Raw genomic sequence first — 13,270 nt, 5'->3', positions numbered from 1 at the left:
GGCTGTCACCAAATTCCCGGGGATGTCCCCTGGGCTGTCACCAACCTGGGGAGTGTCCCCATGGCTGTCACCAGCCTGGGCAATGTCCCCTGGGCTGTCACTAACCTGGGGATGTCCCCTGGGACTCCCGGGGCTGGAGCTGCCTCCAGGGGGTTCCAGATCCCAAAAATCTTCTGGAATTCCCCTCCCAGATCCCCCAAATCCTCTGGAATTTCCCTCCCAGATCCCCCAAATCTTCTGGAATTTCCCTCCCAGATCCCCCAAATCTTCTGGAATTTCCCTCCCAGATCCCAAAAATCTTCTGGAATTCCCCTCCCAGATCCCCCAAATCTTCTGGAAATTCCCTCCCAGATCCCCCAAATCCTCTGGAATTTCCCTCCCAGATCTCCAAATCTTCTGGAGTTCCCCTCCCAGATCCCCCAAATCTTCTGGAATTCCCCTCCCAGATCCCCCAAATCTTCTGGAATTTCCCTCCTAGATCCCCCAAATCTTTGGGAATTCCCCTCCCAGATCCCCCAAATCTTCTGGAATTTCCCTCCCACTGTGCCCTGCAGGATGGAGAAGCTCGGGTTGGATTTGGGGGATTCCGGGAGGAGCCGCCCGTGGCTGGAGGTGCTGCAGATCCCAAATCCCAAATCCCAGCCCCAAACTCCTCCCAGCACCCAAATCCAGGGAAATTTGCCCCAGATTTACAGCCCCACTCGGGGGGGTTGGAAACTCCCAACTCCTGCCAGGCCGAGCCACATGGTGGGGGAGATTTGGGGTGATTTGGGGCAGATTTGGGGTGGATTTGGAGTGGATTTGGGATTAATTTGGGGTGGATTTGGGATGAATTTGGAATGAATGTGGCATGACTTTGGGATGGATTTGGGATGGATTTGAGATGAATTTTGGATTAATTTGGCATGACTTTTGGATGAATTTGGCATGACTTTGGGATAGATTTTGGATGGATTTTGGATTCATTTGGCATGAATTTGGGATGGATTTTGGATGGATTTGGGATGGATTTTGGATTCATTTGGCATGGATTTGGAATGAATTTTGGATGGAGTTTAGATTAATTTGGCATGAATTTGGCACAGGTGTGGGATGGATTTGGGATGAATCCCATCCCTGGTTGCCTTCGGGTAGTTCCCATTGTTTTGGGTTTTTTGGAAAAGCGACTCTGGGACAAACTGGGGGTGCCCGGGAGGAGGTGCCCGATCCCACCTGATTCCCGGGGTGATCCAGCCCGGCCCAGCCTCTCCCGCTGGGAATTCTTCTCCTCAGGACACCTCTGCCCCTCTCAGGTTCTCATTGCCGTGGGAAGGGGATTTCAGCACCCGCAATCCCAAAAATCTGATTTTCAGAGCCGAGGGAACGGGGACAAACTCAGCACCAAAGAGGAGCCGGGGGCTGCCTCAAACGTGGAAATAAAATTCCAAAAAACACAAAAAAACCCAAAAAAAACCCAACAAAAAAACCAAAAGCCCAAACCCAGGAGGGAACCCCAAGCCAAAGTCAGAGCTCGTTTTGTGTTGTACCAACCCCGCGTGTTCCTCCACCCCCACTCTGGAATTCCAGGGCCGATTCTGTAGGAATAGAAGGATTTGGGGGGTTTGGGGGCAGCATGAGCCGGGGGGTGCACGGGGGAGGCCCGGGGGTGGAATTTGTCCCTGTGTGTCCTTGGGATGCCAATAAAGAGCATCGTTGTCGTTGTCCCGCTGCCTTCTTCCCGCTCTCCAAAAAAAACCTGGGAATCCAAGGTGGGAAAAAGCCCTTAACGCCCCCCTGGTGGGATTTTCCCCCATTCCCGTTCCCATTTCCCGTTCTGCTCCCAAATCCTGAATTCCCAGAGCGGGAAAAGCAGGAAACAAGGAGGGCTTCGTGTGTGGGATCAGGGACAGCAGCCAGAATTATGGGGAGAGAGGAGAAAAAAAAGGGAAAATTCGGAAAAAGGTCTGGAAGGGAGCCTGGTGTTCTCATGGGCTGCTGGAAATCCCGGGAAAATCTCCTTCCCCCTTTTTATGGGAGCCTGGGGAGGGCCAGAGCTGCTTAATCCCACAGCTGCTGCCAGGGGGGAGACAGGGACAGATCCCTGCTGGATCCAGCGGGAAAAATCCCAAACCCCTCCCCAGCCCCAGTTCCTGGGAAAACGCAGCAATCACTGGGAAAAAACAAAAAAAAACGGGGGAAAAATTCCAAATTTAACTCCACCGAGACGTTTTTCACTCATTCCCCCCATGAGGAGCCGGGACAGAGCCGGGAAAGGAAATCCGGGGAAGGAAAACCGGGAAGGGAAAGTTGGAATTCCCGCGAGCGGCGGCTCAGCTGAAATCCCAAATCCCGCCGGGATTTCCTCCCCCAGGACCTGCCCCAGAACTTTCCAGCTTTTCCCGCAGGTTTCTCCGGCTGTTCTCCCGGATTTTGGGGCGCAGGGACCGCAGGGGGAGGGGGTTTGGAGCGGTTCCCGATCCCAGCGGGATCCCCGGGCGGGATCCGCTCCCCTCCCCCGATCCCCCCGATCCCCCCGGGCCGAATCTGCCTCCCAGATGGAGCCGCATTCCCAAATAATGGGAAGCAGTTGGAGCAAAGGTTTTCCAAAATATCCCGCGGGAAGCGCGTCCCGGGCACCGGGACCCCCCTTAACCCTTCCAGGACCCTCGGGAGAGCCCCCCCGGCCCCGGCCCGAGCGCTGCCCCCTCTGGAATGGGATTTGATCCCAATTTCCTCCTTCAATCCCCCCCAGCGCGGGGGTCCAGCCCCGGCACCGCCCCCCGATCCCGCCCGGGGTCCTGGGGGGGTCCTGGGGGTCCTGGGGGTCCTGGGGGAGGGGACCCTGCCCCGGCCCGGGGTCCTGGGGGGGTTCTGGGGGTGCCCTGGGGGTCCTGGGGAGGGGACCCTGCCCCGGCCCGGCGCGGGTCCCTGGGAGCCCCCGGGATGGGGGAAAGCCACAGAGCCCCAACCCCCACCTGGGATTTGGGGCATGGAGGGATTTGGGGTCTGAAGGGATTTGGGATCCAGAGGGATTTGGGGTCTGGAGGGATTTGGGATACAAAGGGATTTGGGATCTGAAGGGATTTGGGATCCGGAGGGATTTGGGATCTGGAAGGATTTGGGATCCAGAGGGATTTGGGATCCAGGTGAATTTGGGATCTGAAGGGATTTGGGATCCAGATGGATTTTCCTGCTTTGCTCCCCCAAGCCGCCCTTCGGGCTGTGAGGGCTGCAGCTCCCGGGAATTCCTTTGGGATGTTCCATCCCGGATTTCCAAAGCCCCTCCCGGTCCCGGGGCCGGTAAATTCCGGCCGGTTCCTCTGCAGCCTCCTGGAAAAGGCGGATTTTTCCCAGGAAAAATTCCCTCCTCCACTTCCCCCACACCTCCCACGCTCAGGGAGGGCTCTGGACGCAGCTGCGGGGCCGGGACGGATTTGGGAATTTCGGGGGGATCCGTTATCCTTTGGGAAGGGGCCGGACCCCCCAATTCCCTGGAATGGGATCCCTGGATGGGATCCGCAGGGATCTGCACCGCCTGGTTCGGTTTGTGTGGGAATCGGGGCTCGGGACGGGATTTTCTGGGAATTCCGAGGCTGGAAGGAGCCGGGAGGGCTTTCCCTGCCCCGCCGGGATTTGTGGCGGAAGGAAGGAAAAATCCCGGAGCTTTTCGCCAGGAAAACCATCCCAGCTGAGGAGGAGGGAAAAGCTGTTGGGTTTTAGCGCTCCATAAATCCCCCCGGCCCGGGATCATCCCGGGAAATCATCACCTCCCCCAAACAAAGCCCGGCCCGGCACCGGGGGAAACCTTATCCCGATTTCCCTCCCGCTGGGGGAGGTTTGGGGGAAAATTCCCAGAATTGGAGTTCCCAGCAGCTGACGCTTCCCTGCGTTCTGTCAGCTGCGGCCTCTCGGATTCCCGGGAAAGGAAGAGAAAAAGGAATTACGGCTCCCTGAAAACCGCCCTGGCCCGAGGAGATCTGGGCCGAAATGGAAACCCGACATCCTGTTTGCCCAAAAAATCCGGGAGAGGGGAGAGGCGGAGCCGGGGCAGCTCCCGAGCCCCCCTGGGCTCGGATCCGGCTTTTTTGGGGAGAAAAGAGGGAAAAGTGGGAGCAGGGAGGGGATGGAGGGGGCTGGGAGCAGGAATCCCATGGGATGCTCCTGCTTTGGGGTGCTCCCCTTTCCCCCATTCCCTGGGAGGGAATTTTCCCTTTCCCCGCTCTGGATTGATCGGAGCCGTGTCCTGGAAGTGCCTCGGGGATAAATCCTCCGGGATCGATGGATGCCCGGGAATTCTGCTGCCCTCAGGGCAGCCCCGCCGGGAATCCCAAATTCCTGCCGAGTCACCCCGCTGGGGCTGTTCCCGGGGTTAATCCCGGATTTGGGGTGCCAGTGGGATTTGGGGTTCCCCCTTCACCCCGAACCGCTCCGTGATCCCTCCGAACCCAGGGGAGACTCCGGCGGCTCCTGGGGAAGATTCCAGAGCCTCTGCCGGACATGAGGAGGAGGAGGGGGAGGAGGAGGAGGAGGAGCAGATCCCTGTGCCAGGACATGGAGATCCCAGCCAGCCCTGGAGTCTGGGAAAGCATTCCGCTCTGTCCCAGTTCATCCCAGTTCATCTCTGCTCCGTCCCAGTTCATCCCAGTTCATCCCAGCTCCATCCCAGTTCATCCCAGTTCATCCCAGCTCCATCCCAGTTCATCCCAGCCTGATGTCCCAGCCCTGGGTTTGTTCCTCCTTCCCAATCCCAAAATCCCAGACCCCACTCCCGCCTGGGCCTGGATCCGAAGGGGCCACCCTGGGTGTTCTCCCTGGAGGCCCAAATCCCAAATCCCCCTGGAGGGACCCAAATCCCAAATCCCCCTGGACCCCCTTCCCACCCCGGATCCAGCCGGGAATGTCTGGGGTGGAATTCTCTAGTGAAACATCGGGAATTCTCTGGTGAAACATTGGGAATTCTGTCCCTCTGTCCCCTCTGTCCCCTCTGTCCTCTGTCCCTCTGTCCCTCTGTCCCTCTGTCCCCCTGTCCCTCTGTCCCTCTGTCCCTGTGTCCCCGTGTCCATCCCGGGGAGGTTTTGGGATCTTTTCCCTCCTTTTCCCTCCAGCTGCGCTCGGGCTCGGGTTTCACATTCCCGGCTTTGGGGGCAGCTCGGGAAGTCGGGAGAGGGGCGGGAATGGCTCCCAAAAAACGGGGAGGGGGGAGAGGTTCCAGCTGGAAAAGGGACAGAGGGAAAGGGGTGAGGGACGAGAGAGGGGATGGGAAGAAGATCCCTGCTGCAACCGGGGGGATTCCACTGGAATTCCCACTGAAATGGAGAAAAATTGTGAAATTCCCACTGAAATGGAGAAAATTTGTGACGTTCCCACTGAAATGGGGGAATCCAGTGAAATTCCCACTGAAATTGAGTAAAATCCAGTGAAATTCCCACTGAAATGGGAGGTGAGGGGGGAATCCAGTGAAATTCCCACTGGAACGGCCGCAAATCCTGGGAATTCCAGGGCTGCGGCTCCCGGCCCTTTCCCACCCTGCAAATCCCGGGATTTGGGGCCGGGCTGGGCTGGCGGCTGCGCACAGCTGGGGCCAGAGCCGGGAATGGGGAATTCCTGCTGGAATTGGGAGATTCCCGCGGGAATTGGGAGATTCCCTCTGGAATTGGGAGATTCCCTCTGGAATTTGGGAGATTCCTGCTGGAATTGGAAGATTCCTGCTGGAATTGGAAGATTCCTGCTGGAATTCAGCTCCAGTGGCCCCAATTCCCTCAGCCCCCCCTCCCAGGAATGGGAAAAAAGAGGAAAACTTCCCCAAAATCCATAAAACCCCCGGGGGAGGATGGACATCTCCAGAGCGACGATGTCACCAGCCTGGAAAAGTTTGGGGTGGCATCAATCTGTCCCGGGATTAATTGGATTAATTACCCGGGTTAATCACTGGGACGCTGATCCCGATTTCCACCTGGAAAAACCATCCCAGCTTCATCCCAGCGCACCTCGGGGGGGAGGAAGCTCCATTTTCCAGCCAGGAAAATTCCATTTTTCCCATGGAATTTGGGTTTTTCCCTGCCCCGCCGGGGGCTCCTGGCAGCCCCACTGTCCCCCCAGAGCGTCCCCGATATTTTGATGTTTTTCCCAAAGAAAATCCCCAAGATTTTCCCTGAATTCCCAGCTCAGGGAGCTGCCAGGCCTCGGACAGATGTTTTCCATAAATAACCAAACAAGGAGCGCACGGGAACAGGGAAGGCAAATCCAATTAGGCTGGAGAAATTCTCTGGAAAAGAGCTGCGCTTTAATCAGCTCCGTATCAAAATAACAGATTTCAGCTCCAAATTCCGCCTTTTTTCCTGACAAAGCCTGGCTGGGAGCGCGTCCCCATCCCGCTCTCCCTAAATCTCCATCCAATCTCCTCATCCCAACCCTTTGGAAAAGAGACCGGGAACATCTGAGCCAAAAGAAAAAGGCAGGAAAGAAAAAAACAAACCAAAAAGGGTTTTGTTGACAGAAGGCAGAAAGCTTCAGGGCTCGTTCGATTTTCTCCAATAAAAATTGATTTTTTCTCCTGCTGCTGGTGGGATTTTGGCGCGGGGTCGGGATCCCCCAGGACGGGATTCGCGGTGTGGGTTTCGCACAAATGGACAATTTGTCCCTTTAATTGGCCAAAACCTCAAAAGCCACAGGAGGAGCGGGGCTGGGGCTGGCAGGGGCCTCCCGCCCCCACAGATCCCCCCGGATTTTGGGGTCCAGCCCCCCAAACCCGCAGCCGAGCGGGGGATGCTGAGGGGGAGCCCCGGGCAGGGGTTTGTGCTGGAGCTGGAGCAGGAATTGGGGGGAGAAGGTTTGGAACGGGATGGAAAATTTAAAAAAATGAAAAATTGACAGCGAAATCCACCCCGAAATCACAGAGCGAGGCTGGGACCAGCGGGATTGGATAAATGTGGGAACAGGCGCTGGCACCGGGGAGTCACTGCTGAGGGTGGGATGTGGCCTTTCCCAACCTGGGGAAGGACAAAACAACCCTAAAAAGGCACCAGAACCACCCCTTTCCTTTCCTTTCCTTTCCTTTCCTTTCCTTTCCTTTCCTTTCCTTTCCTTTCCTTTCCTTTCCTTTCCTTTCCTTTCCTTTCCTTTCCTTTCCTTTCCTTTCCTTTCCTTTCCTTTCCTTTCCTTTCCTTTCCTTTCCTTTCCTTTCCTTTCCTTTCCTTTCCTTTCCTTTCCTTTCCTTTCCTTTCCTTTCCTTTCCTTTCCTTTCCTTTCCTTTCCTTTCCTTTCCTTTCCTTTCCTTTCCTTTCCTTTCCTTTCCTTTCCTTTCCTTTCCTTTCCTTTCCTTTCCTTTCCTTTCCTTTCCTTTCCTTTCCTTTCCTTTCCTTTCCTTTCCTTTCCTTTCCTTTCCTTTCCTTTCCTTTCCTTTCCTTTCCTTTCCTTTCCTTTCCTTTCCTTTCCTTTCCTTTCCTTTCCTTCCCCCGGGCGGATTTTTCCCGGGAATTCGATCCCGCCGCCCCCGCCCTGGAGCATTCCCAGTTTTCTGCTGGAGAAGAGCCGCGACCCCGCGGGATTCCTGCCCAGAACCGGCCTGAGAGCAGCTCCAGCCGCAAACCGGGAATGTTTTTTTGGGAATTTGGGGCCTGGGAGGTCTCTGGCCGGGCTCTGTCCGTCCTGGATCCGTCTCTTCCCAAGGGCCGAACATTCCCGAGCTTTTCCCGGTGGTTTGGATCCCGCGGTTCCGGTGCCAGGAACCCCCCGGCCCCGAACCCTTTTTATCCCGGATTTATCTTTTTTTTATCGGAATGGGCCGGGATGGGTCCGGATCTCCCGGGAACCATCCCCTCCCCGGGGCTCCCTCCCTGCAGGACGGGCAGGAAAATGGGATTTTTCCCCCCTGAGGTTTTTGGTTTCGGGGCTCCGGGTTTGGATCAGCCGCTGGCACCGGCTCTGCTGTGCCAAGGGAGGAGTTTTGGGTAAATTAAAGCTTTATTTGGGAAAAAAAGATGCATTTTACACTCAAAACCCATGGAAGGGCTCCCGGCCCAAAGCTCATCCCTGCACAAACACTCCCCTGGCGCGGCGCTGCTTTCCTTGGATTGTTCCTGCTCGGAGAAGAGGCTCCGGCTGCCTCTGGGGCTGTTTTTAGGGAATTCTATTCCCCAAAACTGGGTGGGAAGGGGGATGGGAGCCGCCGCCCCCACTCGGGGGGACCCGCGGGGTGCTCAGCCCGGATCCGGTGGGATCGCTCCGGGATCGCCCCGGGATCGCTCCGGGATCGCTCCGGGACCCCGGAGCAGCGGCCCCAAACTCTTCCTGCCCTGCTCGGCCCGAAACGCCAACGGGAGAAACCCCCGAGGCCCCGGGGTGGGAAACCGGGAAACGGGCCCGGGAAACCGGGGGGGCTCAGGGGGGGCGTCCCCGTTTCCCGGGACCAACGGGACCAACGGGACCGGGCCTCGATTTACCCCCGAAACCTCAGGGCCGGACGGGCTGGGGCGGCAGCCGCTGGTCCTGGGCCGGGATCTGCTCCAGATCGGGATCCGCTCCAGATTGGGATCCACTTGTGAACTGGGATCCACTCATGGACTGGGATCCACTCGTGAACTGGGATCCACTCATTAACTAGGATCCACTAATGAACTGGGTTCCATGCCCGGACTGGGATCCATTCCCAGACTGGGATTCACTCATGAACTGGGATCCACTCCTGGACTGGGATCCATTCCCAGACTGGGATTCACTCATGAACTGGGATCCACTCCTGGACTGGGATCCATTCCCAGACTGGGATCCATTCCCAGACTGGGATCCACTCCCGGGCTCAGGTTCCGTGGGAGGTTCCCACAGGAAAATCATGGAATTCCAGCACGGTTTGGGATGGAAGGGCCCTAAATCCCCCAAACCTCCCCTACCCCCCAAAAACCCCCCAAACCTCCCCTGCCCCCCAAAAATCCCCCAAACCTCCCCTGGCCCCAAAACCCCCCAAACCTCCCCTACACCAAATAAATCCCCCAAAATTCCCTTACCCCCAAAAAAGCCCCCAAACCTCCCCTGCCCCCAGGAATTCCCGTTCCCGGCCGTTCTCTCTCCCATCCCCGTGAGGAAAACGCTTCCCGAAAGCAGAGCCGGGAGCGGGGAGCGGTTTTGGGGGTCCCCGGAGCCTCCCCGGCCCCCGGGCCCCCCTTTTCCCGTCCGGGCTGAGCCCCCCCAGCGCCCCCAGCCCCGGCCGCGCTTCCCAGCGCCGGGTCCCGCTAGATGGCAACAGAAAACCGGGAAAGAAGCGCCGGGAAAGGGCCGGGAAAGGGCCGGGAAAGGGCCGGGAAAGGGCCGGGAAAGGGCCGGGCGGCTGGGAAAGACCCCGAGGCCTCAAATCCCACCTTTCCCTAAGGAATCCATCCCCGGGAGGCGCCACATCCCCCTGGCCTCCCGTGTCCCCAAGTGCCACCACGCCAGGAGAGCTGCTCAGGGACTAAAACCCGACCCAGCTGCCCGGAAATTCCTGCCCGAGGTGGGAATTCCAGCGGGATTCGGCGTTCCAGGGATTGCAGGAGGAGCTGAGCAGCGCTGCAGGAGCCCAGCCTGCCTCCCCTGCCCAAAATCCCCGGGATTTTTGGGAAATCTGGCCGGCCCTGCGGGGCAGATGGGGCCGGCAGGGCTCCATCAGCTCATCCTGCAGCACACCGGGATCTTTCCCGGGAATTCGCTCCATTTTTTAGCGTCGTTGCTTCCCAAAGCAGCTCAGGAAAAGGGGGGGATGAGGGAGGGATGTGGAGAGGAACACAAAGGGATGTAAGGAAAAGGGATTTTCTCCTCAGGGTGGGAGAATCCCGGGTTTGATCCCAGTCCTGCCCACGGGAAGTTAATTCCCAGTATTCCAACTTCTCCTGGCAGGTGGGAAAAGGAGAACTGCTGCCCTCCATGGGCTAAAAGGCATCACGGATCCCAAACCTTTCTGAGGGATCCCTGGATAAACTGAAGCCGAGGTGACCGCGGGTTTTTGCCCTTCCCTGGAGCGGGGGATGGGGCAGAGCCGCTCCCGGTGGGGCCAGAACCGCTCCTGGGCCAGAGGGCGATGCCGGCGACAAGGACAGAGCCAGGGACCCCCGCGGGTCCCCCTTGTTCCCCAGCCCAGTTCGCTCCAGTTCTCCCAGTTCTGCCCCAGCCTGGGCTGCCGCTCCCGAGGGAGCCCCGGGGGCTTTGCCAGAGCCCCCCAGGACCCCCCCCCAGCCCCCGGGGACCCCTCCGGGGGGCTGTGCTGGGCCGCGGGCACCAAAGGGTTACTCGGAGGTGCCGCTCGGCCCCGCACCTGGCGGGGGAGGCGGGAGCGGGGCCGGAGCGGCGGGGATGGAGCGAGGCGGGGATGGAGCGGAGTTTCCCTGAGACTCCGGCCAGCGGCGGGCGGGGAGCGGCCGAGGGGGCCGGGCGGGCAGGGGACAGGGGAGGGGACAGCCGAGGGGACACGGGGACGGCCGCAGGTGAAGCCGCCGCGCCTCGCCCGGAGCGGCCCCGCGGGGCGGGAGCTGCCGGGGCCACCATGGGCCGGGGGGGCCGTAGGGAGCCGCTCCGCAGGGGGACCCCCCCTTCCCCTCGCTGACGCTGGAGGAGAAGGGAGGGAAAGACGGAAAAAGGAGGAAAATCCCAGCGAAACCCTCCGCAAACCGGAGCGGCGGAGAAGGCGGCGGCGCCGGCTGGAAAATGCATCTTCCTCGGAGCTGCGTCCTCCTCCTCCTCCCGGGCAGCATCGCGCTGCTGGTGAGCGCCGGGAGGGCAGCGCAGGGGGGACCGGGGGCTGCGGGCACCGGGGGTCGCGCAGCCACGGGGATGGGGCGGGGGGCAGCGGCAGCGACCCCCAAAGCCGTCCCCGCATCCCCGCCCGTCCCCGGGGAAAAAACGCGTCCCAAAACTTCTGTTATTTGGCGGCGGGGAGCGGGCAGGGCTGGCGGGGAGGGGGCTCCGGATCCCCCCAGAAACCCGCACGCCCCCAGCCCCGCGCGGCAGCCCGGGCAGCGCCGGGGCAGCGCCAGGGCCGGGCCGGCTCCGGGCTCTGCTTCCCGGGGCTCCCTCCGCCTCCCGCTGCCGGCTCAGCCCCGGGCACCCCGCGGCTTTCCCGGGTGCCCCCGCCCCGGGCCATGGGGCTGCAGCCCCCCCGGGCGCCCCCGGCCCCCCAGCAGCTCTGGCTGGGGCGGTTTGGGGGTCCCGGAGCGGAGCGGAGCCCGGGGCAGCTCCCCGGGTGACAACTCCGCTCTGCTGTCCCTTGTCCCGGCCCGGGTGTCCCCAGGCCTGGCGGGGCTGGAGGGGCCGTGCCGGGGCAGGGGTGGGGTGAGGGCACGGGGGGTGCAGGAGCTGCGCCCCGAGGCGGCGGGGAGCGACTCGGAGCCATCCCGGCTGCTCGCAGCCAAACCCAGAGCTGCCGGGAGGGAGGAGAGCTGGAGAAGGCGCTGCCGGGGGAAAAAACAGAGAAAAAAGAGAAAATCGGGGGAGAGAGGCTGGGGAGGGGCTGGCGGGGCTTAGTGACCCTGGGGAGGGGCTGGCAGGGCTCGGTGACCCTGGGGAGGGGCTGGCAGGGCTCGGTGACCCTGGGGAGGGGCTGGCAGGGATGAGTGACCCTGGGAAGGGCTGGCAGGGCTCGGTGACCCTGGGGAGGGGCTGGCAGGGCTCAGTGACCCTGGGGAGGGGCTGGCAGGGCTCGGTGACCCTGGGGAGGGGCTGGCAGGGATGAGTGACCCTGGGAAGGGCTGGCAGGGATGAGTGACCCTGGGGAGGGGCTGGCAGGGATGAGTGACCCTGGGGAGGGGCTGGCAGGGATGAGTGACCCTGGGAAGGGCTGGCAGGGCTCGGTGTCACCCCCAGCCCGCAGCTCCTCCATCCCCATGTCCAGGTGTTCTGCGCTCCAGAGGAACTCGCGGACCCAGGCGAGCCCCGCGCCCGCGGGACAGCCCCGGGCCCGAAGCTGCGGGAGCTGCTCCTCCCAAAGCCCCTCCCGAGGCTGAGCCCGGCCCCGCCGCAGAACCGGACCCCGGCCGGGCCGGGCAGCGGCTCCCGGGAGCTCGGGGCAGCCCGGGAGGGCCGGGCCGGGCGGGACCTCGGCCCGCGGGCGGCCCCGGGGGGGCTGCAGAAGCTTTTCGGTTGGGGCGATTTTTACTCCAACATCAAGACGGTGAAGCTGAACCTGCTGATCACGGGCAAGGTCGTGGATCACGGCAACGGCAGCGTCAACGTCTTCTTCCAGCACAACTCCACGGGCCACGGCAACATCTCGGTGAGCCTGGTGCCCCCCAGCAAGGCCGTGCAGTTCGACCTGGAGCAGCAGATCTTCATCGAGGCCAAGGAGTCCAAGGTGTTCAACTGCCGCGTGGAGTCGGAGCAGGTGGCCCGGGCGAGGAAGACTTCGCTGTGCACCTTCGACCCGGCCAAGACGTGCTCGCAGGAGCACACGCAGAGCCGCGCGGCCTGGCTCTGCTCGCAGCCCTTCCGCGCCCTCTGCGTCTACATCACCTTCTACAGCAGCGACTACCGCCTGGTGCAGAAGGTCTGCCCCGACTACAACGCCCACAGCCGCCGGCCCTACTTCCCCTCGGGATGAGCCCCGCGCCGCCCTCCCGGGATTGCCGGGCAGAGATTCCCGGGCAGAGATTCCCGGGCAGCGATTCCCGGGTAGCGATTCCCGGGCAGAGATTCCTGGGGCAGAGATTCCCGGGGTTGCAATTCCCGGTCCGCTATTCCCGGGCAGCGATTCCCGGGCAGAGATTCCCGGGCAGCGATTCCCGGGCAGCGATTCCCGGGGTTGAGATGCCCGGAGTTGCAATTCCCAGGGTTGCGATGCCCGGGCAGCGATTCCCGGGCAGAGATTGCCGGGCAGAGATTCCCGGGCAGCAATTCCTGGATCTGTGATTCCCGGGCAGAGATTCCGGGGTTGCGATTCCCGGGGTTGCAATTCCCGGGGTTGCGATGCCCGGGCAGCAATTCCCGGATCTGCGATTCCCGCGATTCCCGGGCTGAGATCCCCGGGGTTGCAATTCCCGGGGTCCCGCGGGTGCCGGGTGGAGGGACGGGGGTGGTTTTGGAGCGGGGAATGCTCCCCGGAAACCGCCGGCGTGGAAGGAAGAGGAGAATTTCCCGTTTTCCCCGGTGGGGAGAGGGGCAGCGGCAGCCCCGGCCCCGGGACGTGGAGCCAGGGCTGGATTTGGGATGTGGGAACGGGACACAGCCAGGCCGGGACTCACATTCCTCGGTGCAATAACGGACCGGCCTGGATTTGGATTGGTGATCCCGGGTAAAGAGGCTCCGGAGGAAGGGTCGCGAGCCCTGGAGACCG

At 61.3% G+C, this 13,270-nt stretch overlaps 1 protein-coding gene across 1 annotated transcript; it reads left to right on the top strand.

Moving 5' to 3' along the window:
• The first annotated feature begins 10,262 nt into the window (after positions 1-10,262).
• NXPH3 (neurexophilin 3) lies at positions 10,263-12,653 on the top strand. Its single transcript, XM_030256328.4, has 2 exons — positions 10,263-10,707; positions 11,834-12,653. The coding sequence occupies exons 1-2, from the start codon at positions 10,651-10,653 to the stop codon at positions 12,536-12,538; spliced, it is 762 nt and encodes a 253-aa protein (XP_030112188.4). The 5' UTR covers positions 10,263-10,650; the 3' UTR covers positions 12,539-12,653.
• The last annotated feature ends 617 nt before the right edge of the window (positions 12,654-13,270 follow it).

The sequence above is a fragment of the Taeniopygia guttata genome, chromosome 27 (assembly GCF_048771995.1).
Source record: "Taeniopygia guttata chromosome 27, bTaeGut7.mat, whole genome shotgun sequence".
Taxonomy (NCBI): domain Eukaryota; kingdom Metazoa; phylum Chordata; class Aves; order Passeriformes; family Estrildidae; genus Taeniopygia; species Taeniopygia guttata.
Note: the sequence above shows the minus strand (reverse complement) of the source record. Positions and strands in the feature narration are given on the sequence as shown.